Source organism: Copidosoma floridanum, unplaced genomic scaffold, assembly GCF_036245765.1.
Source record: "Copidosoma floridanum isolate Cflo_tuat_1 unplaced genomic scaffold, Cflo_Japanese_pri ptg000033l, whole genome shotgun sequence".
NCBI lineage: Eukaryota > Metazoa > Arthropoda > Insecta > Hymenoptera > Encyrtidae > Copidosoma > Copidosoma floridanum.
Window position 1 is genome coordinate 1,867,107 of NW_028321910.1, and position 27,872 is coordinate 1,894,978.

General features: G+C 32.7%; 1 protein-coding gene across 1 annotated transcript in view; it reads right to left on the reverse strand.

Annotated features, from left to right (window-relative positions):
* LOC106645753 (uncharacterized) overlaps positions 1-27,872 on the reverse strand; it is a 424,845-nt gene that overhangs the window by 118,174 nt on the left and 278,799 nt on the right. Inside the window, exon 5 of the mRNA XM_089597564.1 lies at positions 818-1,200. Within this exon, the coding sequence (XP_089453690.1) occupies positions 818-1,200 (383 nt within the window). The remainder of the gene's footprint in view (positions 1-817; positions 1,201-27,872) is intronic.

The window sequence follows — 27,872 nt, forward strand, 5'->3', positions numbered from 1 at the left end:
GTTACATCAATTGTTATCTTTAAAAATGAGGTAGAGTTGCAACCAACAAATTTCAACTGTACTTTTTATCGTAGCTTCACAGTAATTTTTTTTTGCAGAAAAATTAAAGTCCGGTGTACTTTTACAACGGTATTACAAGGGTCCGATTGCAAGACTTCGATATATCTGGATACCATTTGATATAGCTCTTTGGTTGGTCAGATTATTTTAAACAAACTAAAGGATCACTGCAGAAACCAAATAGAGCGCGCATTTTACGGTACATTGAACAGTATTAGGCTGTATCAAAGTGCAGTGATCAGACATCTATTCATCCCCTGCTAACAGAAATTATCTCGAAAAAAAATAGCGAGGAATCATTTAAAGAAAAGAAAAAACTTAACGCGTTACGTTCAATGATCCTTTAATGTTCAAGCTATTCTCACCATCATCATATTATCATTATTCTATATTATTAAGCCAACAATATTATCGTTAACGTTCTCATTGACGTCGTTTTGTCTCATCATTATATCAACAATTTTAATAGTTATGCTGTCAGTTTTTACTCTTACTACAATACAATGTTTCAGCCGTGTATATACGGCGCAATTGGAATTTGAGCAAAGTAGTTCTAAATTTTCAATTCTTTTTTGACACTGTTTAAATATTGTACCAGAACAAGAGCATACATACGTTGTACTTTAATTATAATAAACATAAACTGATAGCATAGCTAGAAAAAATTTTTATTTGATACTGAATCACGTCACTATCATAAGAATCATTTTCATAATTGTTATAAGCATAATATCGAGTCAGTTAAGAAAATGCTTACGCCCTGTGACTGTTCCTCTTCTTCGACTTCGTCTGTCTCCTCCCAACTAGCTAGAAATTGTCTGACATCAATCTCAGGCTTGTCTGCAAAATCTTTGCTTGCCTGCAGCCTCAGCACTTCTATTTCTTTGTCAAGCTGCTGCTGGCTCTGCTGATGGCGTTGGTGTTGCAGATGATACTGATGGTTAGGAAAAGAAGGATAGTCAAGAATGTGAGGATGATACGAGCCTGAATCATGATAGCTCTGAGTAAGGTAATGTTTCTCCAGGCCTGGATTAGTCAGCGTGGGTAGACCAGACATTTGACTCGACATCTGGCCATGTGTGGAGTTGCGGGTATACTGTTGCTGGGCTATCGTATGTTCTAGTGCTTGCACAGTTTTATCTGAAACAACGGTGGAAGTTTTTAGAACGTGGTTTGTTACGACAAATTAAAGAGAAAAAGAGTAAACTACAAAAAATTAGGACGTGATTATATTTCTACAAAAGACAGACAAAAAGTGAAAAACTTGTGGTATGACTATAACTCTGTAGGTTGAATAGCTAAGTGTCCAAAGGTTCGATGCAAAGTAAGTACCAAAATATTATACTCGCTGGCCGGTTTAATATACGGGCCGTAAGAGTGGTATAACTGCAGTACTCGAGTGCGCAGTGTAAGAAAGTACCTCAAGAATATCTTACTATTGTATAAAGAGACAGCGTTTGTTTGTATGTTTGAAAAAATCTCAAAAACTACTGAACCAATCGATCCCAAATTTTGACAGTTTAAATACAACCTCCAATGTGTCATAGGCTATTCAAATTAACGATAACTTTAATAGAAATATTTTTATGCTACTTATAAAAACTAACTGCAATACAGGTCTAAAAGGAATTTTTGACTTTTGACCGCTAGAGGGCAAGCGGTTATGTTTTCAGTAATAGTTTACATTGACTGAACCGTTCCCGCATTTAGTTTTATGGAGTTACTTCAATAAGTCAAAGTTCGTAGTAGACTTCAGTAACATGTGACACGCATATCAGCACATAGTCGATGTTGAGTGATAACACGTCTCATGAAATTTCATATCTCATGAAATTTTGATCGTTCCTGAGCGTATGTATGTGGAAAAAACCTTCAATCTTACTAATAGGAATTCGATACCTAAAAAAAGTATCGATACTCGATACTTCCGAAAATTGATACTTAGAAAAGTATAAATATCAAAGTACCGATACTTTTCTGAAAGCATCGAGTATTATTAAAGTATCCTTAAAAATTTTTAATTTATTTTAGTCCTCCATTACGTTTTTATGACTTCAAAAGTTTGTGTTTACCTTGACATTTCGTTCAGAACCAAAAAATAATCTAGCACAAGTTCAAAGAAAATATTTTAGCAAAATGAATATTATTGTCACTAAATAGTCCAAATAAATACTGGATAAATTTTATTCATTAGAAGAATAATTAGTTTTTGATCACTGTACATACGTTGTAAGAGCTTAAATAATTTTTGCTATCACTGATTACTAAGTTACAAGACTAAGAATATATTTTTCAAACAGGATCAAACTCGTCATTTTCTGAGGAGGAATACAAAATAAGTAATTTAGGCACATTTCAAATAAGCGTTGCTTTATCAGTACTCTTAATTATTTATTTTTCAAATTTTGTTACTACAGACAGTAAACAGGATACGTATATTTGAGGTGGTTGTACATACATGAGAGACTTACTGCATTTGCAGTACTTGCATGTTTAAGTCAAATCGCTGTAAGCCCGTGAGAGTGTGAGAGAGATGCCAGAATATAACCCTCTCTCGCACTCACACGGGCTCATAGCGATTTGACTTGAACCTGCAAGTGCAGGTCTCCTGTGTACAGGCATCTTTAGATTAGCACTATTCATGCTTATAAAGTCGTGAATATTAAATTACTATGTGCGTGAAAAAGCTGGGATTATCTTTTAGTAAGATGGCTAACTCTTGAAATGATGAATTTATTTACAAAATACTGGTACAAGAATTTATGATTATAATTATCTCTTATATAAAGGATGCATAAAATAAAACATCTGGATGTTTTTCTCCATACTTTGTAAGTATTAAGTATCGTAAAACCGATACTTTTGTACACCAAAAAGTATCGTAAAAAGTATCGATATCCAGCACAAGGTATCGATTTAGTATTGATACCTCAAATAGTATCGACAATTTCTACTTACTAATATATAAAGCTAAGTTGCAAAAACCGTTGTGATCACTAACCACAAAAACTACTCAACTGATTTTGATGAAAATTTTCATACTGATTTTTAAATATGATAATATGTATTTGTATTCATTGTAGCGATTAAAAATAGAGATATGAAGTTCTAGGACTTTGTTGCTCTGGTAACAAAGTTTCAAGACTAGAAAAAACAATTTGTTAACCAAACAATTATTGTCACTTTTGAATCTTTACAGTATTCACCTTTTCAGTTATTCTAACGTGAGAAAGTGCAAATCAACGACTCTTTGGGGTCAACAATTATTTTATGGCGTAAGGAGCGCATAGTTCTGTTCAGCATTATGATACTTTTTTCACTTTTTACAGCTTATTATTTGACCAAATAAACTGCTTGGATTCGGAAAAACAATGTTTTCAATACGAAGTTCTTGATTCTAAGATGTGTCAAGGATAGATGTGAAATTTTGAATTCAAATTGTTTTATATTATATGTCAACACATTCTGGTGTTTCATTTAGTAAGTCTCGAGCGAAGCCAAGACAGGGTGCTGTTAGTACATATATATGAGCAAACCCAGGAATTTTTTTATTTTAAGTAAATGAACGATTTTAGATTGGTGTCAAGAAAATGTGCAACGAAAGTGAATTTCTCATTTTATCTTTCCCCTCGCCTCATCCCACTAGTCCCCTGTACGTCGCCACGTCTCATCATGCTGCAGAGCTACACCAGCAGTATAGTCCCCTCTACACCTGCCCACACCACAGCCAACTCCTCTGTTCCACGCCAGTCCCTTCTTCTTCCCACCACACCACACATTTTGTATTTTAAAAATTTTATAATTTCTTTTTAACCAATTCTTTAAAAAGTCTCCAAAGAAATTTGAATCTCTGACCTCCTGCACACGAGCCTAATACTCACTTCACCATGAGTAGTCTCGATAAATGGAACTCGATTGCTTCTTCTTATGGTGTAGTTCATATCTTATTTTTAGAGAAAATTTTCATTTGATGTTTATTAATTATTTTGGCTTGATTATACATAAAAGTATTAAATAAATAATTTATTTCGTTAACTAATTTTTAGTAAAATGTTTTTTGTGAGAACTTAGAAGTTGGTATATTTTAGTAGACCAGCTTTCCTACGTATTAATGAACATTTATTAACTTACCATTAATTTTTTACTTTAAGAATAAATATATAATTGTTTACTAAATTTTTTACACTTTTTAAAATTTTTAGAAATTAGAAAAAAAATGTTTTGTACCATAAAAATACGATAATTGATTTTTGTTGCATTTTCTTCTTTCACAAGTTTTCCTTTGTGATTGAGGTGATTTCTCGACTTAAGCACGCTTATCACATAGTTAGTAGGGTAAAAGTTCAGCTCAAAGTTCAGAGAGGTGGGAGGAGTACAAATATATGCAGGAACGCTGGAAATTATTTTTGTTTTAAGGATATACTTACATACACGCCTTTACGCATACTTTATCACTTCATTCTTGTGTTATTAACAAAAAAAAAAAAAAAAACTTGTAGATCTATGTGAAAATGAGACAGGTTTATTTTAAAGTAAGGATATTCTGAACTGAAAACTATTGATTCTGCTATAATACGATACAGGTAAATTTATTCTTAAAAAGTTGGCTAGCCATTCAGATAAGTTGTAAGTAGGTAACCCGGTAGAGAGAATTATGAGTCTTGTTGGATGACCAGGTTTGTAAACTTTTATTTGTCGGTAACACGTTTGAAATGTAACTTTTTTTTTATCTTGTAAATATTTTGTTACAGTCCAAAAACAAGGGAGTTTTATTAAGTCTTCTGGGAAGGAAGTTTTTGCGATACAACTATTTAATAGAAAAACGCAGGTAACGTCAGGACTAAATGATATAAAAAGCCTAATCGTGATAATGTATCTTCTAATGTTTTGTTACATTCTCCCATTTCACAAAAAATAGGTATTGTTTATTGACTTGCCGACAAAGCAACAAAATTTTGAATGAACTTTCCATACTTACAATTAACTTATTTTAATAGACAAATAATCACCTTGTTAATTTTATCAAAAAATATACTAGGATTCGTATTATCATGATTAAGTATCGAAACTGCGTAGGTGTCCCTAATAGAACAAATAGCGAAGTTTTTGTTAACAGAACGCTAGAATATACTAAAAATTTTAATAGCACTGTTAAATATAACTTAATAGGATTTGGGCGGTTTTGAGTAAAATGCTGGATAGCTCTAAAATTTAGAGATCATGCAAATAAATTACGCTAAATTAAAAAAAAAAAAAAAAAAATAGGTAGGTCAACACATTTACTTTCGAGAAAATCGCTTGTGAAAATTTTGTCATTTTAACACGTAACCTAACAAAACCTGAAATTTAATTGACTACCATACCGCAATAAAAAGCTGTGGGTCCACACATTAAATTGGTTCATGTAGTTTAGACTGTAAAGAATCTATTAAAAAAAAAAGATGCGATTAACACGTCAAATTTTGAGAAAATAGTGAGGAAAACGTCAAACGTGAAAATTGTTTTGTTCAGGTATTGTGAGTGCGCATGTTCCATAAAAGTTGCAACAGTGCATCAATAAGATGGCACGCCGTTTAAATAGACAGCATCCGTGAACGCTAATAATGGTACATTCTGTATACTAGTAATTAAGAAATAATATTAATAAACTAAAAATAAAATGATGTAGTCATTAAATAATCACTAATCGAATATAATAAACTATGTTAGAAGCATTTATTAACTATTCTACAGCTTTTATAACAAATAATATGTACACTATTTTCTTTTATTCTGCTGATTAAAAAAATTTTGGATGATTCGTTTGTTCGTGGTAACTCGTGGTTTATTGTTCACTTTTTCCCCTAACAGGAATGTCAAACTGTCTTATCCTTCAGTTTCAATTGCTTTGAAGAGCATTGTTTAATAAATTCCAGCCTGAGAAATTTGTTTCCATAACTGGTTTAATGTTTGTTAAGTCTGTCATTGATCCTCTTTTATTTTTTATAATCTAGCTTTTGTATTTAATATAAATTGGATTTTTTCACAATTTTAGATGTGTCAACACAAATCTTATAATAAGTTTTTGTAAAACTAAAACATCATTTAACGCATTACATGGGCTCATAACATTACTTTTATCTAAAAAGTCATTGGCTGAATCGACAGATGCACAAGTGTAGGTATACTGCAGAATAGACAAGGTGCGTCAATAGATATAACATCAAACGCCAAGGCCTTCTTAAGAACCATCTAAAATAAGCTGTTTCAAATATTTTTCTTATTTTCATCACTTGTGTTTATCTGAACTGTCTCTGTTGCGCCACTCTTTCCAACTGCTTTAGTAAAAATGTAATATTACCTTTATGTATTCCTCTGCTCCTCTCCCTGTCAGTATTAGCCTCCATAGTATTCTTACGCTCAAGAAATAAACCAAAAAAAAAGTCGATTGAAAGGGTGTTTCAAAAAAAGCCAACCAATATATTTTCACGAATTCAGATTCGTCTCCAAACGTAGTAATAATAAACCAAAAATCCAACAGCTGAACTAATGCAAGTTTTCTTTATTCGCCGTTAAAGTCGTGAAAACATAGTTTTTTACAATTACAATTTTTTTTGGCTATTTAGAAAAAAATAATTCAAGAAAAACTTGGAGGTATTAAAAAGATCTAACAAATCAGTCCACTTGAGTTTGAATTGGTTTTTTGTTTTCTTACAAAGTGCTAGCCACCAAAAATCAATGTTTTTTAAAAAACCTTCTAAAAAACAGTTTTATACTCAAATGTTCAAAATTTTAATAGGTAGAAGGCTACAACGTGTAGTATTAGTGGTATTTTTTTGGAATTTTTTGCGAAAATCCACTTGTCCATTAAAAAAGTACTTTTTTGCAACTTGATTATAACCTCCCTGGTAAGTCATAGAATGTTTTATTTTGGCTCATTCTCTTCCTTAAGAGTTATTCTTTCAGTCTTTCTTATAGCTAATCGATTTTGCCACTAGGGTCTCGCGAATCAAAGTGCAATAAAGTGCTAATCTGAAAAATGAAATAACTGAACAAATATAAGCATAATAATTTCAAAACTTTTGCTATTAGATATGCAGAATTTTTCTCTAAATTTATAAAAAAATGAATACCCTACGACAAGTGAGAGCAAAGATAGTATTTTTTTCAAATCAAAATTCCGGATGCTTTAGTTAACAACCAAAAAAGCAGAAATTTTTAGGGATTACAGTTTAACAGTTACATTTGGGTAATTCTTTTACAAATCGAACGGATTTTAACCTTCACCTCTCTGATTCGGCTAAAATATTTTTTTCAGTTTCTATATTGAAAAATAAGAAGTACGTGTCCGAGGAATTTTTTTTTATAACCTATTTTTAATTTTATAAGTTATAACTAATTTCATAATAGTGGTTGGAGACTCATTTTAAACAATGTATAGCTCCAAATCCTTAAGAGTTAAAAAATTTTCAACAATGACACTTTTGTAGCTAAAGAGTTGAACTTGAAGAAAAAAAAAAATTATAAGCAAATTAATATTGTTATTAATAATTTAATTGTTTTAATCAATTTTTAGCAACTGCCCTCAAAATAAATCGAGTTTTTATTAGGACTATCGTATTTTGCGTTAAATTTTACGTAAAAATCATGTTTTTACAATATGGAGCCTTTTAAATTGTTATTGTTAAAATATTAATTTATGTAGCGCATAATGGTAAAAAAATTGTTTTTTTAAATAAAATGATATCTGTACCTCATATCAAAAAAATTTAAACGTAAAAGTTGTAGATGATTGAAAGATCTACAACTTTTGTGTTTACCATTTGTCAGTATAAACTCAAAATCTTGTATTATTATGAAACAGAACGAGAAATCACCATTTTACCATTTATTAAAAGTAATTTCTTTCTTGTAAGATGGAGATGAGCAGTGATAACTGAAGAAAATTTATTTTATTGAATTAATAAAAATGTGTAATAAAAAAACAAGTAATCATTATGATTGCTTCATATTTATTTATAGATGTAACAAAATTTTCATGTACAAGTAAAACTTTTTTTCATAGTTTCATAAAAAAATGATGTTACTTGCAAATTTTCATAATATTTGTTTTTTTGTGCAAAGAAAACAGCCTCGCTTCTAATTCTTAACGACATAGTGGAACGCTAGTGCTATGATATTTTAGCGTTCCCTTAATCGTTATTTCTCTCAAAAATCTCTCTGACACTAATTTTCTTTCTTCTTCGTAATCATCATTTGTAGAATGACGACAAGTAATACTTGGCAGTCATTCTGTGGCCCAATCAAAAAGTTCCCGCAGCGTTTGAATGGGATTGTTAATTCACTGAAGACTTGCTCTGGCAGCTAGTCGTCTTACAGTCCCGTCTATTCCGTCGCATGGCCCCTTTCTATGTGAATTGGGGAAAAAATGCCACTCTGCTGCTATTTTAAAGTCTTCAAAGTGATGAGTGAGATTAATGAAGTTCTTTTTATTTTCATACTGTCCACTCACACTGTCAGACATGTACATTATTTTATTAACGCACGATAAATTTATTTTAAAAAATTTAATCAACTACTTTTGATATAGATGTACGGCACTAGTGTCGTGATGTAGGCATTCAAAAATGCAAACAAAACTTGAAATTTTTAATTCATCCAAGTCATTCGTATAATAAATTGAAAATGGGTGTACGGTTGCCTGATCGTTGTTCTAATTTATACCCTGAACTGAATTTTGAATTATGAAAGCATAATTTTAAGAATTCATCAACTAGAGATATTAGGGTCTGTAATGAGGTTCTTTCAACCGTAATCCATTGTTTGTAGGTAACAATTTCAATGCATTTTTCTTCAAAAATTTCCTCCAGTTGCTCAATAACATTCGTCACGCCTGGGCACTTTTTACAAGAATTCAAACAACAATCAGTCGTTTTGTTTTTGCATACCATACGATCCAAACAATCGTTATAATTGATCAAAGGCAGCTCAGAACCGGAAGTATGTGATTTAAAATAGGCACCACTCACTAATAAAATAACATGTTCATGTATAGGACATACGCAAATAGAGTGAGTATCAGAAGCACCTGCCAAAACACAATATTTTGGCCTTAAGATAGCAAACTTTGAGAAACTACATTTTATAGTTGGATACGTAATAGTAAAAATTTCATACAATTCTAATAAATTATTTAATACTAGTCTTTTTTGAATAGGTACCGATTTGCCGTCTACTTTTATCGAAATGTATTTTTTTTTCCGAGCGTGTATTGAGTGTAGTCGTCAGACTGGTACAAGCCAGCAATTGTATCGATAACATTATCATCTGTAGATGGACGTTGTTTTGGGTTTGGATCCCAAATCAATCTCTTATCTCGAGTAACATTTTTTGCCATGCCTGTGATGTGACGAGTTGCGGAAGGAAATATGTCCTTAATTTTTTTATAAGACCACGATCGAAAAATAGTCAAAATTTTAATTTCATGAACGCGGTCGGCCCAAGTATTGAAATTTTCTTGCAAAGCACTTATTATCGAGGACTCGTCGTCATCTGCTTCAAGATCATCTGGACCATCTCGGCTCAAATAAAAATTTTTTTATCAATTATGGACGATAATTGTTTAAATTTTTCTTCCAAATACCTTTTCGACGATATTTTTTGTTTTTTGATGGGGGAAGATCCTAAGAAACTTAATCCTTTGTAGAAAAAATCCACTTATTCACTTTGCAAAGATGGATTATCCCTCGAAAATCCATATGTACTGTCACTGCTCCCAACTTTTATATCAGTTTCTTCACTTAAAGAATCCTCCTTTTGTAGCGTCTAAAAAAAACTAGACTAAAACATCGACATAAAATTCTACGAGAGGTTAGGTATGTCTGAACTCAATATAATAATCAAAATATTGTACGTACTGATTCTAGTAGTTCATTTTCACTCTCTTTTGTATCTTCTTTTTTCAACTTCGATAACTTCAAGGGGCAAGAAGAACAAATTTTTTGTTGTAATACATCTGACGAAATTGCCAAGTCCAGTTTCAAAAGTTGATTTTCATTTACTTTCCTCTAATCAGAAGTGTTTGTTGTTGGATGTTTGAGATTAAAAGAATTAAAACATCTGTCTGATCGATAACTAGTATTTTGCATTTTACGTGCCTCTTTCCATGGCATTGTTACAAAGTAAAAATTATTTAACTTTAAATCACAACGAATGAGAATATGTCTTGGTAGTAGACCAAAATAAACGCACAGCTGATCCAAAAAGCCAACGAACTTGTAGTACGGGAAATGTACGCGAGTAGCGTGGGTAACACTTTGAATCATAGATCTATGGAATACTTTCGGGAGAGGAATCAGTGTTGGGTGAAAAATACACACTCGCTTAAACTTGTTCACTAATTAGTAAACGAAATAAGCAAATAAATCAATTACAAAATACTTGATTGATAACGAAAACTCAGATTATAAAAGAATGTCTTTTCCCGCACGTGCTTTAGTATAGAGCACTGTGCGCGCGGCTTCGAGCAGCTGGAAGGCTGGACGCTGAATTAATGAAGGAGATGGCGGGCTAGCTTCCATCGCCTGAGCTCTTGTTGTCCGCAGGTGATATGCGAGCGAGAGAGACAGCAGCTGAACCCCGTTGATCAGGCGCGGCTCTGCTTGCTGTCTGCTGGCTTGCGCGGGCGACAAGGAGCTTGACTTGGCTAGTCAAACTCTTGTCTCGGCTCCAGCTTCGGCTTGCGTGCTCGGTGCAAAGATTGTGCACCAGGTTGTGGCGCTACAGATCGTACTGTCAGCAGGCTTCCCCGCAAAATTTTAAAATTCCAAAAAATCAAAGGGATAAAAAATCTATTTTTCATATAAAAGATCTTTTAATTATCCACAACTTTCTCATTCAATTTTTGTGATACGAGGTACAGATATCATTCTGTACTCAAAAAACAGTTTTTTTTACCATTACGCGCTACATAAATTAATATTTTAACAATAACAATTGAAAAGTCTCCATATTGTAAAAACATGATTTTTACGTAAAATTCGATGCAGAATACGATGGTAATAATAAAAACTCGATTCAATTTTGAGGCTATTATTAAAAGTTGACTATAACAATTGAATTGTTAATAACAATATTAATTTGTTGATAGTTTTTTTTTTCAATGTTTTTTCTTAAAGTTCAACTCTTTAGCTACAAAATTGCTAGAAGTGAAAATTTTGTAGCTCTTAAGGATTCGGAGCTATACATTGTTGAAAATGAGTCTCCAATTGATATAAACGAAGTTTGTTATAACTTATAAAATCGAAAGTAGGCGATGAAAAAAATTCATCAGATACGTATTTCTTTTTTTTCAATATAGAAACTGGAAGATAATTTTTAGACAAATCAAAGAGGTGATGATAAATTTTTAGCAAAATCCGTTGGGTTTGTAAAAGAATGACCCATTTTTGGTACAAAAATACTACGATCCATAAACAAATATTTAAATTACTATTAGTAATGCCTTCCAAAATATGTTTATTTAGAATTCGTTTAAGGGAAAGCTTTTTTCATAAATAAAAAAATAAACATAAGAAGATGATAAGCATGCTATAGAGATATAATTGTTGTAATATCAAAATAATCCAATGAAAAATCCAAAAAAAAAATATATTCGATTGAACTATTCTCATAAAGAAAATAACATTCCAAAATTAATTAAAACTTACTTTTAAATATTACACCCGGACGGAATACGATGGAACTAAGTTATAATGAAACATTATTACGTATATAATAAGCCGTTAAATAAGTTTTAATAAGTTAGCTCCATGTAATTAGTTATTGTTGCATAATAACTTGAAAAACGACATTTTTTTTACTTATGTCACAATAATTTGAAAGCTAAGGGTTTTAGTGAAAAAAAATTGTACGAAACAGATTATCAGCAGATGATTTATCGTAGGGAATGAGTTTTTTAAAAATTGCAAAATTATTTTTTAAGGCAAAAACTTATCGTAAAGTTAAAAAAAGGGGGAGAAAATTAATAAATACGCGTAAATAGGAACCCGATAGGGAACTAAATTTTCTTGCCCGGACGAGCCACTTTTATACAGAATCTTTACCCACGGTGTTGTCACTTAAAGAGGGTTCGGTGGGAGAAGTTTGTGGCTTCCTAATGACTTGTAGTCAAAAATGATTGGATTTAGTGTTTTCAAACCAATTATTAAGGCATACATACAGGCCACTTCTCCCACGCTTAACTCTTATCGCGTTAGAAAGAGGGAAAGAAATTTTGGTGTTACTTATCTCTTTTCGTCTTTTTTTACATAGGTAAAAATCGTTGTGTTCGCGGATTATCCTAGTTTGCTGAATCAGTCGGTCCCGATATCATGGGACTTGTAATTATCCCGCTGAATAAAGCTAGTGCCAATTTCTCCTATCCGGTGAAAAATCACCCGAGGGCAAAGGTTACTGGATTGCGCAATATGCTGCTGCTTTGTTCGGCTATTATTTTGTGGCCACACTTAAATGCTGCGATGTGCGTATGACATGAAAAGTTAATGATGTTTTGCGCGTGTCGGCTTCCTTACATATTTTATGAGTTAGTTATTTTGAAAATAGATAAGGTGCACTGCTACTTGCCGTTACAATAGACCTAGGTACTGCAAACAAAATGTGCCCAGTTTAGTTGCCCAAAACCAAAATGATGACTTATTGTAAAATTGTTACCTAAGAACTATGGAGTGCTGCAGTCCATGTCATCACACAAATATCTTGATGCAACCAAATAAAATTGGTAAGTATAGGCCGTATCTTATAATGTACCTATTCCAAATTTTTCAAGTGATAAATCAATTTGTTCTCAACAAAAAATACTTTCCAACGTCTAATAACTTCGATGATTTGTAAGTTAGAGATTTGCAATACAGTTCATTGGACTGATCCGATGTTTTAGTGAATTTAAAAACCGTTCAACCTACGAACAAAGGGATCCAAGATACTAGAGTTTCACTCCTTTATCTGTGGCAGCTGTCCTAATCAACCAACGCACTCGAGTCTTAGATGGTTACATCCGTACTTTTTTCTCTACACGATAATTTTTCATTTCAAAGCGATTAGAGTAAGCTTTCAGAGACTAAATGTTTTTCAAAGCCCAGCGTAAAATAGGTAACTCACGTTAGACCGGAAAAAAGAGTCGATTAGCGGGGGGGGGTTTCAAAAGAAAATTAAACAAATTACAAAAAGAATATCGTATTTTGCAAGTTATTAAAACATCCATTAAAATTGTACAATAAAAAATATTTTTTTTAGGATTTTTCATTGGATTATATTGATATTACAACAATTAAATCTCTATAACATGCTTATCATCTATTTTTTTATTTATGTAGAAAAGCTTCCCCTTCAACGAATTCTCAATAAACATATTTTGGAAGGCACTGCTAAAAGTAATTTAAATATTTGTTTATGGATCGTAAAACAGAAAAAAATGATCTGTATCTGTAGATAATGGCATTCAATTTCTACATTTATTAACGACAATATATAACGTGTATGAAAGAGCCCTAATAACATTGAAAATTTAATAAAAACCGTTATGATTGATTAAAAACAGTATAAAAAATATGAAGAGAAAGTGAAGGTAAATTATATGAAATTTTTTTTTACCAAACTAATGCCATAATTCGTTTTATCTGACCAAGCTACCCCAAATTGGATCGATCACTTTTTGCGCGACCACGGGAACGCAAAATATCAATATTTTTTGAAGCACGCCCGATATGCAACGCCCGTGCACAGTTCTCGTAGCACCTGATACCAGCTGTTTCTACTGTACCAACAAAATTTATTTCGATTTAAACATTAGTTTAGCAACAATGTGTGGCATTGAAACAATATGTAGTATTTTTGTACCAAAAATGTAACTGTTAAACTGTAATCCCTAAAAATTTCTGCTTTTTTGGTTGTTAACTGAAGCATCATGAATTGTTATTAAAAAAAAAAGATTATCTTTGCTCTCACGGGTCGTAGGGTATTCATTTTTTTATAAATTTAGAGAAAAATTCTGCATATCTAATAGCAAAAGTTTTGAAATTATTATGCTTATATTTGTTGAGTTATTTCATTTTACAGCTTAGCATTTTATTGCACTTTGATTTGCGAGACCCTAGTGGCAAAATCGGTTGGCTATAAAAAAGACTTGATTGTTGGTAAGAAGGTGCTAAGGCCTTCTGTCATGACGTTCGACGTTCTCCGTCGTCACTGTGTGATCGCAGCTTAATCGCATCCTGTGTCATCGTGCGTGCAAGTAAACAACATTTGATTTTGGAATGTTCCATTTTTCTTCCCAATTATTTTGTTTGGGTGTACATCGTGCAATATGTAAATATGTTAATTGTTACTTGATCATGGTTATTTTTATATTGTAGCTTTGACTTAAGACGGGTTACTTTTTGTGTAATTGAAACGTCATGAACTTATTAACAAATAATATTTTTAACAGCTTTGCCTGTCAAGTTTAATTGTTGTACTGTGGTTCGTCACTTATTTTTAATTTATATATTTATAAACAGATTATGCATTCATTTGAATTGATCATAAATTATATTAATTTTAGTATACTTGAATTCTTAACAAATTTCTTTGGATTATTTATATTACTGAAATTTTAAAATGTTCATTTTTTTATTTTTATAGTAATATTACTGTCATTTGTTGAAGACGAATGTTTGACCTATTTTAATATCACCCAACTTTATTAGTATTTTCATCATTTGGTGTTTTTTACCTGTAATATGTATTAGTTGGCTCTACCTAACTACGTTTTTGTAGACTTTTTGTAATTTACTCTCTGATAATTTAGTTTCACGTCCCATTTACTTTCTACATAAGTATACGTCGTATTGTAAAATAACACTCATGCTTAAGATGTCTGCCGTGCCACCGAAAAAAGCGTAAGTGCAGCCAGTGTCAAATTAAGAAAATTGACGAAAACTATTTATGTTAAAACCATGATAAAAATCGACTGTATCAACAGCTAAAAAACTGTTTCTAGGGTAATTAGGACATGACCTAATCACTGCACGCGAAGAAAAAACGATTTTCCGAAAGGGAAAACAGATACTGCACTTACGGCTTTTTACTCACACACTTTTTTTCGAAAAAAAGCCGTAACTGCACTTACATTTTTTTTACTAGGTAAAGTCAATGAGCACAGTTACGCAATCCAACGTTAAAAAGCCATAAGTCTCATTAGAATACATAAAAATGCAGTTACGGCTTTTTTCAGAGGAAAAGTATGCGAGAATCAAAACCGTAAGTACAAATTTTCTTATTTCCTGTATGAAAATCAACTTTATTATGCAGAAAATAAAAATATCATACCTTGTTTACCTTAACAACAGTTTTTAATAGGTGAAATACTATGCATGCATTACTAATTTATTTAAGGTAACTTCAATAAAGTTTTACAAATTACGTTTGTACAACTTATAAAAATTCTGTACCAAAAAAATTACGATTTATGTGAAGACAGAACTTGTCTTTTTTACGTGAAACTAGGGGGCTGCGCCCCTTGTGCACTCCGCGCGCCAACTCCCGAAATTTAATCACATTTATTTTCTATATACAAATAACTTTTCACTGATTTTTCAAAATCTTGTTTTCAAATTTACCAGCGCTTGATCAGTCTCAACCTATCATACAACGAATAAACAGGCTTCATTGCGTGATCCATCATTTTTTTAAGATAGGATGATCTTGAAAAAAAAAGAATAAATTAGTTTAAAAAAAACCATTTTCATAATTTTTGTTGAAAATTGTTTATAAGATATATTCAATTTTTTTCGTTATTATCTTAAAAAGTCGTATTCAGCATGTCAACATATATAAATTTTTTTTTTTTTTTTTTTTTTTTATATTCATCATCGCCCCTTAAGGGCTCAGACATGGCTATTTTGACACTATAAAGTGTATTTAGCCATACGTTGGGTTTTAATAACAGTAGGGGGAAACGGTAGATAGATCGGTAGGTTTATTGAAGTACAAATCCCATCCAGAAAAAAACCTCATTCATTGATGAAATTTTTGTCCAGAGTGGGATTTGAACCCCGGCCATCAAGATCTGTAGGCAGACACGCTACCGACAGAGCCATCATGTGGCCATAACATATATAAATAACAGTAAAACGAGTAAACCTCGAATTTACAGGCTATGAACATCACTGATCCTTTAAGAGGACGTCGGAGTGGCTAAGAGCGCTTATTATGCACGCCATGGTAGATTAGCGACAGCAGATAGCGTCCCTGTATTTTTACAGTACATATCAAGCTCAATACTTTTATGTTTATGGTAACAACTATAATATCAGGCATTTTTATCTTTATCATAGATAATTTTTTGTCAATCGTAGGAAGTTATTTTTTTCTAAAATATTCATTTATAGTATTTTCAGCTTGTGTACTTTGCACAAAATATCTGATGCATAGCACTAAACATTCTAATACTCTGCTTGAATTTTATTATGTGCATTATGCACACTACATGTATCAAGTTGTCAAAGATGGTTTTGTAAGGTACCAAATTATTAGGTCCAAATAGTATCGTCTTTTGATTTTAAAATGTGTGTTTTTGCAATCAATTAAAGATTAATGGTAGGACATCCAGGGTGTTGGAGTACATATTTAATACGTTTTTATTGGACATATTTATTTCATGTTGTAACGGTAAACGTTTTTTTTCCATGTCTCCAAAATAAACACGGAGTTCATGACTTTTAAGTATACATTGAGTATGATGTTCTTGAAATAATTATTCAGTTGTTGGTCCCTCGTAAACATCTTCTCCGGTAATTTGGACCTTACATGAAGTCTGAATCATTCTGTTGTACATTCTTTATGCTACATTGTTTTTCATCTAAGTACGTACTTGGTTTATGTATTTCAAATAGACATTTAGTTTACTATGTTTTTGAAATGAACATTTAGTTGGTGGTCTTTCACTACATCTTCATCAGTAACGTAGACTTCATAATATAGAATCTGCATTATCCTGCTGCACATTTTTAATGCTGCATTGTTTTTTATGTAAATAATTCACCTAACTTAAGAAAGTTTTATAGAAAGCGCTAAATATAAAAAGCCAAAAACGAAAGAACAGTGTCACAAAAGTAGACACTTTCTGATACGTTTCCTCAACATTTATATCAAATGCTGCTAATGGTGTAAGCATAAATTGGAGACGATAACAACGAAATTTACAATACATGATGAGAGTACACGTATGGAGGGTGGCTTATGTGTGAGTGTGTGCACAAGAGCGTCGGGGGACAAATTAGTTTGGGGAATGTGCTAAGACATGGTTTGGTAATGGACGCGCATCAGCTACGGCGGCATTTAGCGCTTGACCGCGAGTAGGGACTCACTTGAGAGAGTTCGGAGTAAAGGGCTCGGGAGGGCGGTCTCAAGGAGTAGCCTCGAAGGGGACGACTCAAAGCCCCACTGGAAAAAATTTGGAGGATAATTTTTAACAGCGTTAGCGTTCTTCTTGCCAGCTGCCAGGGAAATACGCATGAAGCTAACTGTATAATTCCGTGTTACTGCACTGTCGAAGAAAAGTAAGTTTTTCCCTTTGAATGCTGGTATTGTCTTCTTATTAATTTATTTGATGTGTTAAGATAAAGGAGGCAAATTATCTCTGGTTGCTTAATTGATTAAACCAAGTGATGGTCCTGAACCGGTGATAAGTAGCAAAGAAGGCTATTTTTTCAATTATTAAGTTTTTTCCTGGTGCACGATGGTTCAGCTTGGAGAAAATTTTCTGGCGTTTCCTGGCGTTTTTTCTTTTTGGGGTCGCGCCTTCAATTTAACTCCGATTTGGTGCGGTGGTGACTGTTGGGTTTCTTATTCAAGTAGTCAGGGCACCAGAGCAGTGCACCATGGTGGTCCTTTCCATTATTTCGAAATTGGTCTTAAAATTACAAGAAAAATACATGGAACAACATTGTAAAGTCTTGACAATGGTCGAGGTCAGGAACATTGTTTATTATTGCAAAATAAGTTTTTTTCCAGCTTTTTTTTCGGTTATTGTTGATTATCTCCGAAACAGTAGCTTGTAGAGAAAAATGTTAAATAAAAAAGTTGTTCAGCAGATGATTTTGCATAAGGATTAAGCATTTAAAAAAATTGAAAAAATTAATTCTTAGTTTACCCAGGCGGAAAAGTCAAAAAATGCAAAAAAATTAAATTATTTAAAAACAGTACTAAAAATTCTTCAAATTTAATAAAAATCGTATATGTTGTAGTCTTTGATATACTTAACAATATGCGCCCGGTCCGATTGCAAGATTGCACATAAGCTATTCATTACGCTATTTATATGTCAGTTTAAGACTACAAGTATTCGTAGACATTCGAGTGTAAGTGGTAAGTACAAGTATTGATCAATAAAATTGCTAAAGAACGGCTTTTTCATCGAGTGCATATGAAAACATGCATTTTTTGGCACCTTACGGAATAGATACAACAAAATAAATGGCACCATCGTGTAGCTGACGAAAAATGACATAAAAATATACCTTAGCTCGTTTTCGTAGGTACTTTTTTATACGAGTAAATAATTATGTAACTAAGAATCTCGGGCGGCTGCATGCACGGGCCGTCGAGCGCTCTTCGGGCCGCTTCGGGTGGCGTCGGCGCGCTCGGCTCGCGGCGGGTGGCGGACTGTCTCAGCGGGAATTTCTGCGCAACTTTTTAGCAACTTAATATTTTATTTATGTGGACAGGGTTGATCAAATTGACCCGGAAAAAATTTTCTACTATTAAGTCAACATTCAAGAAGAGGTTAGGCCGGGTCCGGAGCAAAAATATTAATTAGGGCAGGCGTTACGAGTAAAAAAGTGGAAGAACCGTAACTCGGCTTTTGTTGGTCGTAGAAAAAAAATTTTTTTTTTAAATTCATGAAAAAATCAGTGAAATTGAATGTATTTTATTGCAAAACTGTAGGTTGTAAATTGGCGAAATTAAGGTCCTTAACAACGGATTTTTGTTAAATAACTTTTTTGTTTATTAATTTAAAAATCTGAATTTTTAGTATATCAAAGGCATCATTAGGACCTACTGATTCCAGCAAAGCAGATTTTGATTCGTCTTGAAGGACACGCTGTACAGACAATTCAAATTCCAACTTAACAATTTTGCAATAGGCCGCCATTTTAAAATTTTGCAATCGGACCGGGCGCATATTGTTAAGTATATCAAAGACTACAACATGTACGATTTTTATTGAATTTGAAGAATTTTCAGTACTGTTTTTGAATAATTTAATTTTTTTGCATTTTTTGACTTTTCCGCCTGGGTAAACTGAGAATTGATTTTTTTAATTTTTTTAAATGCTTAATCCTTATGTAGAATCATCTCCTAAACAACTTTTTTATTTAACATTTTTCTCTACAAGCTACTGTTTCAGAGATAATCAACAATAACCGAAAAAAAAGCTGAAAAAAAACTTATTTTGCAATAATAAACTATGTTCCCGACCTCGACCATTGTGAAGACTTTAGGATGTTGTTCTATATATTTTTCTTGTAATTTGAAGACCAATTTTGAAATAATGGAAAGGACCACAACTTTTCGCTTTTTTTTAGTCTCTGGTGCCCCGACTAAAGGGTTAGTGACTAACGTTGATTTCACCTCGTAAAATCATTTAGTTGGTGGATAGAAGTTTTTGACTATTTAGTCAACTAAGAGATGATCTACCGACTGCTTCTTTTGTCATGCCTGGGGTTTTATTTGTAGTGAGCTTTCTCAACTGATGGTTTTTAATTTTGAATACGACGTTCTTGTGTTGCGGTCCATACAGTGGTACTTAATGCCTGTATGTATACGATACATCTGTATCTTTTTATTTTTTATTTGATAAGATAATTGTTTTCTGAAGAAAAAGCTAGAAGATAAACTGTCTTTTTAATATAAAAATATAAAATGAAGATTATTGAGAGTCAAAAAAATAATTACTTTTTCTACCTGGCGCGTTTTCAAGAAGCTAGTGTGCACTTGGTAGAAAAAATAGGATTTGCCACAGAAGTGCTATTGCTCCGTGGCTGCTTTACGTCCCTCGGGCTCTCCTCATAAAAATTAAAACTAGGCTGCCTAGTTGGCAAGGCAGGGTCTAGCACAGAGTACGTATATGTATGTCTGTATATATACATTTAAAAGCGTTCTGCTATATTGTATTTTGTTATTTTAGTATTAGTACTTTCAATAGCTATTTATCTACACATGTAACATAACCTACTTGTATTATGGTTATCTAAGAATAGTTTAAATAGTTAGTTACATGATTATTGAAAAATGAGCAGAAAAATAAGGCACCAGCACTTAAGTACTAACCAAAAAAGCAAAAGAACAAACTAAAACTGAGTAATTTCAATATTTAATATTTATTATAACTTGATGTACCATAAGTATCAACCACCGATTAGTCGTAAAACAACAAAGGACCCCGCACCAACGTAATAGGATTTGGGGTCCCAATGAAACTTGATGAAGTTTTGATATGTTGTAGCTTATGATTTTCTGAATCAAAGTTTCCACAGGTGCAAGTCCTTTTAATGGACAGATTTTGAGTAAATAATGATTTAAGTCGTCTATTTCGGTAAGGGTTCGTTTGACATGCGACGCTGCTCAGTCAACACACGCGCCGCATTCGATATACAGTCAGATGAGAAGTAAGGGTTAAATCGCACACGTGCACTGCACATGGTGCGATGTAGATTATAATAAAAAGGCATTAATAATTTCAGTAACAATATAAGTATAATATGTACGTCGTTAGATATATCCGTAACTATAGGTAACTTCATTTTGTTCACATTTTGTATTTTCAGATAGTTTAGAATCTGTAAAGAGTTATTCTGTTTAAAAGAATTTTACTTATTACAGACGATGTTTTATGAACAGCTTCCTAGCTGATTTATCCAATAAGCTCGACCTGATCAAAAGTCAAAGTTTCCCACGTAGAAATCTTCGATAAAGTGTTTCTTATCAATAAACACGACCAATGACTGTTCTTGCAGTTTTTTTATTGGCACCCGAGCTGACACCGCCACCAAGCTCGACGTCTTTATATATATATCTGTAGCTATCGGTTACTTCGTTTTTTTTGCGTATTGTATTTCAAGATTGTTTAGAATCTGTAAAGAGTTACTCTGTCGCAAGACTAACTTTGAAATGACCATTGAAATGATTTTTCAATATGTATCAGTTATATTAACTTTTTTTTTTGTAATGTGTTTTTCCCACAGTATGATTGAGCATCCTCTTCAATGGCAGGTACACAAATGCTCCTTGATGTCTTATTTATGTGCCTGCCGTTCCAAATCTGAGTCTTTTTATCGTGTTCATTCCTGAATTATTCGATACATACAGCAATATATTTTTAGATAAGTGTAAAACAATTTTTTCTCTTTTAATAAATCGTACAGATAATCATCATTGCAAGGTACTTTGTGATTATATTTTGCATTAGGAGATGCTGGTCGGCGAAGAAGTATGAGTCGGATCACTAAAAAATCAAGAGTATGGGCAATTAATGACGAATCTTCATAAATCAATAACATCGTAACTCGGAAAAGTTCTTCTCAATGACAAAGAGCAGCTCCCAAGAGAATAGTATCTCTAATCATAATTCTAATCCTGATTAGGTGAATCACGTTAGACAGTAAGTAACTCTGTATCGCTATGTCCCTCAGAAAATCAATGATAAACAGTCAGAGGATCTGGATCGCAATTCTCTTTGTTAGGTAAACTGCGATGTACAGCCATAAGCTCTGTATCGCTATGTCCCTCAGGAAATCCATGATAAACAGTCAAAGGCTCTGTATCATGCTTTCCTTTGAGACTTTTTCAGATTTGCTTTGAGACTTATTGAGATTTGTTTTGAGACTTTTTGAGATTTGCTTTGAGACTTTTTGAGATTTGTTTTGAGACTTTTTCAGATTTGCTTTGAGACTTATTGAGATTTATTTTGAGACTTTTTGAGATTTGCTTTGAGACTTTTTAAGACCTGTTTTCAGACTTTTTAAGACCTGTTTTAAGACTTTTTGAGATTTGTTTAATAATACTTTTTGGGTTTTTTTTTTGAGACTTTTTAAGATTTGTCTTGAGACTTTTTGAGATTTGTTTTGAGACTTTTTGAGATTCGCTTTGAGACTTATTGAGATTTGTTTTCAGACTTTTTTAGATCAGTTGTGAGACTTATGCTCAAATCCGTTTTGAGACTTACTGAGACCTGCTTTGAGATTTTTTGAGACTTATTGAGATCTGTTTTGAGACTTTCTGTGACATATTTTTGAGATTTCTCTTGAGACTTTTTAAAACCTGTTTTCAGACTATTTGAGATCTGCTTTGAGACTTATTGAGATTTGTTTGGAGACTAATTGAGATTTGTTTTGAGACTTAATGGGATTTGTTTTAAGACTTCTTGAGATTTGCTTTGAGACTTATTGAGATTTGTTCTTAGACTTTTTGAGATTTGCTTTGAGACTTAATGGGATTTATTTTGAGACTTAATGGGATTTGCTTTGAGACTTATTGAGATTTGTTTTAAGACTTAATGGGGTTTTTTTGAGACTTAATGGAATTTGCTTTGAGACTTATTGAGATTTGTTTTAAGACTTTTTGAGATTTGCTTTGAGACTTTTTGAAATTTGTCTTGAGACTTTTTAAAATTTGTTTTGAGACTCTTTGAGATTTGCTTTGAGACTTAGTGAGATTTGTTTTCAGACTTTTTTAGATCAGTTGTGAGACTTATGCTCAAATCCGTTTTGAGACTTACTGAGACCTGCTTTGAGATTTTTTGAGACTTATTGAGATCTGTTTTGAGACTTTCTGTGACATTTTTTTGAGATTTCTCTTGAGACTTTTTAAAACCTGTTTTCAGACTATTTGAGATCTGCTTTGAGACTTATTGAGATTTGTTTGGAGACTAATTGAGATTTGTTTTGAGACTTATTGAGATTTGTTTTGAGACTTAATGGGATTTGTTTTAAGACTTCTTGAGATTTGCTTTGAGACTTATTGAGATTCGTTTTGAGTCTTTTTGAAATTTGCTTTGAGACTTAATGGGATTTATTTTGAGACTTAATGGGATTTGCTTTGAGACTTATTGAGATTTGTTTTAAGACTTAATGGGGTTTTTTTGAGACTTAATGGGATTTGCTTTGAGACTTATTGAGATTTGTTTGGAGACTAATTGAGATTTGTTTTGAGACTTATTGAGATTTGTTTTGAGACTTTTTAAGATTTGTTTTGAGACTTTTTGGGATTTGCTTTGAGACTTATTGAGATTCTTTTTAAGACTTATTGAGATCTGTTTTGAGACTTTTCGAGATTTGTTTTAAGACTTTTTGAGAATTGTTTCGAGACCTATTGAGATTTGTTTTGAGACTTTTTGAGTTTTTTTCAGACTTTTTGAGATTTGCTTTGAGAGTTACTGAGATCTGTTATGAGACTTGTTTTGATATTCGGTTTGAGATTCACTATGATTTACTTTGAGACTTGTACCTATTTCTTTGAGAATGTTGGCTTTATACTACATCTTCCTCCATTTTCCTACCGTTTTCTGTAACTTTGACATCGTTCCATTAAAGAATGCTATTCACTATGTGCAAAATTTTGAAGTGTCGCCCTTACCCTATTCATATACATTTATCTTGTCATCTGAAAGTATATTTTTTCTTAATAGAGCGCCTCTTCTAAATTAACATGCGATTCGTGTAATCATCAAGTTATAAACGTCATCTAGGGGAGCTCCACTCCAAAATTGCGCACACAGCAAATACTTTGGCTTCTTTCCGTTCTACAAAACAAGATAATACATTTTATGAGTTTTTTTCCCTTTCTTTAGCGACGCAACTGTAATTTGTAATATTTTTTAGTAGTTGTTTGCAGTATTGTTTTTTTACTAATTATAAATTTTTCGTGGCTTAGAAAACCGATATAAGTCTAGTTTTTTGATTAAACTTTAATAAAACGGATAAAACTTAAATATTGTGTAAGCTGTTTCCTTGTAATTCCTCTTGTTCTGTTTCGGCCACAGCCACAACATTAAGTTATCGCAGCTAGCAACGGCAGAAATCCTATGCCCAGAACAATCTTTGTATATACATTTTGGCCTGATCACTGTTTTGGTTAGAGCGTTATTAATAATGCTTCATAGATTCAAAGAGGATCTACTTGCGGTGGCCTGTGTCCAGCATCATCAATTAAATCTATTAAAGAATGAGATGGATAACGTATATTATCTTGATGTCGAGCAAAACCCAAGTACCACAGCACACTTGTTATATGAACGCATGTTCCTAAAGTTCGTGCTCCAGTTTTACATGTACAGTAATATCCTTTTATTGGCCCATTTTCAACATTTGCGTTAGGCTCGTAAGAAATCCATAGTTGATACCTTATTCTGTTACGATGTCTTGAGAATACTTTAACCCTCATCAATCCAGGTTCTGGTAATCTATTTTCCTTCATTAACATCTCAACGTTGAACACATCATTTCCTTCCCTTTGTAATTTGTCTTGCACGTATGATGGCGCTAATTCTATTTGGAAAATTCCTACTGTTAATTCCTTCAAACAGTCAATTGTCAAAACCGGAAAATCAAATATTTCTCCTTCATCAAGAATGATCAATCTTGAATTGTAATAATTTGTTGGCATTATATTATCGATGATTCAAAAATATTTCGTTCAATATTTTTTGTTTTACATTCTGAAGAAAACATATTATAAACACCTCTGAGCATTTCTTGCTGCTAAATTTTCATTCTCTACTCTCCGTTGAACAATATTCTCGACTGCTGCTCTCTCTTGCATGTGCTGATCGAGCCATCTCTACATTAGCATTCTCCATATAAATCAAGTCGTGGTACCTACGATGCTCATTAAGTAGTTAAAATCAAATCCTTACACATATTATTACATTTTTCAAACAAAATATTAATACCTATTTATAATTGCTTTGGCAATCCTATAATAATTCCCAACATTAAGTACATTTTAAACGTTCTGTACGTTGCCGAGAAATTTGAATTTTGTTTTAAGATGTCCATTACGAGCCTCAATACGGAGATAACTCTGGTACTACGGTAGTATGTATAGCCGCGTGCAACAGTAGTATAGTGCGTCGTATACGACTGTAGCGCCCGCGCGCTACAACGAAAGTATATGGCTTCTGCTACCGTAGTATACAGGTCTCCGTGCAACTATAGTGCGTGAACTATACTACCGTTGCTTCTGCCTTATACTACAGTTGCAACGCTGATATACTGAATTGGTATATTACCCCGCTTACCAACTTTGCTCGGGAGCCATACCAAATCGGTATTGACCCCAAGCAAATGTGCACACACACACACACATAAGTGTATATATATATGTATATGTACGTCGTTTGATGCGGCGGCGGCGGCGCTGCACTATACATATATATCAATAACCTCGTGTTTGCCGCTCGTTGGGATGTATATATATATATATATATATATGCAATAAACAATATTATATGTTCTCGAGCTTCATACAGTATAGCATACTACTATACACCGGATGGGATCTAATAAGCGCATATATATGCGCTGCTGAAAATAATGTATACAATAGGTAATTTTATCCGAAATGAAATAGTAATTAACTACACATACATCGTTTTCAACAGCTCTACGCGTTCTAAATAGTATATTGCAAAAATAGGGTTCATACTGATAGCCTCTGTTTCGCAAAAAAGGACTCGTATTGTATTAGGCAAATGAATAAAAGATAATCATAATGAAAAACATGTATTTAAACAATAAATCATTTGAAAATTATTTTTATTTACAAATAGCAACGTATATATTTTAACTATATATTTTTGTCAATTACAATGAAATTAATCTCGTACAAATAGCAGTACGTATTTTGCAATCATTTGTTTTCGTCAATTACAATTTAATGAATCTCATATAATCAGCAACGTGTATTTTTCAACAAGTTGTTTTCGTCAATCCCAATGAAATGAATCTTATACCGTATAAGTACTTATAATCACTGTAAGGTAACTAAAAAGATTCTGTAATTGTTTCATTACAAGCCTAATATTTAAATCAATTAAAAGTTCGAGCTTACAGATATAACATGATTATTGAAACATAAAATATTCCTATCTTAAAAACTAAAGCACAGTTTTTAAAATTATTCGTTTACACATCGTATCTCGTCATAATTATTTCTTCGTCACCTTTTATAATATACTGACAAGGTGGTAAAATCGGTACCGTGGATGCGTCCACTGAAATTCGAGTGGACGTTGATTGAACGCAGTAGGCATGATAATATTTATCAAAATAAAGTGTTTTAAATGGTAATACTGCAATCATCAATTTTTCTTAATAAAATAGATCCATAATTTTATCGAAATGCAGTTCTACGCCAGATGTACTTATAATCATAATAGTTCCTGAATTAAATTCTTTACCCAAAATTTGTACGCTTTTCAGAGAAAAGATCGGGATGTTCATATTTAAATGTGGGCTATATTTTCTAAACTCTTCGCCGGCATTATAAGATTTTACAGCACCAAGAGTAATATCATCGGTTATTTGAGAACTGCATAATTTTTTATATGCACACTGTAGTTGGTACCTTATTGCCACGGTTAAGGGTTCGTTTATACTTGATACTGTTGCATGAGTCATGTCATTCATTTTTTTGTTTATTCGCTCAAAGATATCAGAGAAAAAATGCTCTGGTGGTCCATTCGCCTTTATTACTCGTATTTAATGAAGCCATAAAAGCATCTTCGGCTTTTAATTGCCAAAATATTCAAAATACAATCGGTTATGCTTTTCTATCAACTTTTCTAACTCTTCAATTTCAGTGTATCTAAGTTTTGGTGACGTAAGGATTCCCGTTATCTTTCTTACACACCTATATAACTTCCAGTACTTGTTCTTTGGAGGAATGACATCTCCAATCATCAATCCTAAGTGTCGTGTCAGACAAAGCATCTCATGCGCACTTTGTCTGAGCTTAATCTTTTTTCCTTTTTTCCCTTCAGTGAAATAGACTGGTCTTGGTTTATTACCTTTTTCAAAACTGGCATAGTCAAATGAGTTAATTCTTGAATTTAAAAATTCTATTGTTACAACTTTATCAGCTATTAAAGCATCTAATATTTGGCTTATAGTGTAATTAGCAATTCCCTCGTGGAGGTCGTGCATGACATCCACGGTGAAATTCTCGGCGATATGATAATTTGTCAATTTATTAAAAATACACGACTCGACTATACCAGTGGCTTTTGAATTATTTTTTAACTCGTCAGCTTCGTAACTTTTTACAGTTTGTATTAAATTGGGATCTTCAGCGAACATTTTTTCGCACTCACTTTTTGTTGCAACACACATCCGACAGTAAAGAGACGCTGAGAAACTTTGTACAAAGCCGCAAATGGTATTAATTCCAAGGCTGTCTCCTAACACTAAAACACATTGGAAATATAGATGATGCTTTGTATTATTTATACTTAATACAAGCCCATCTTTTAATAAAAGATTCAATTCATCAGTAAGTACTCTAAAGATTCTTTCGTTACCAAACTTTTTTAAATTTTTTGCATGACAAATCGTAGATAAAATCACGTTTTCGACTTTAGATGCTTCCGATCGAGGTAAAGTTGCTAGTTTCACGTACAAGCCACCGAATTTTTGTTCACCAGAGTGCGTTCCAAGGGCATTGCCCACCTCAAACTCATCGTAGTATATTTGTAGCGGATAAACTTATTTTCCAACATACTTCGGTAAATATTTGTC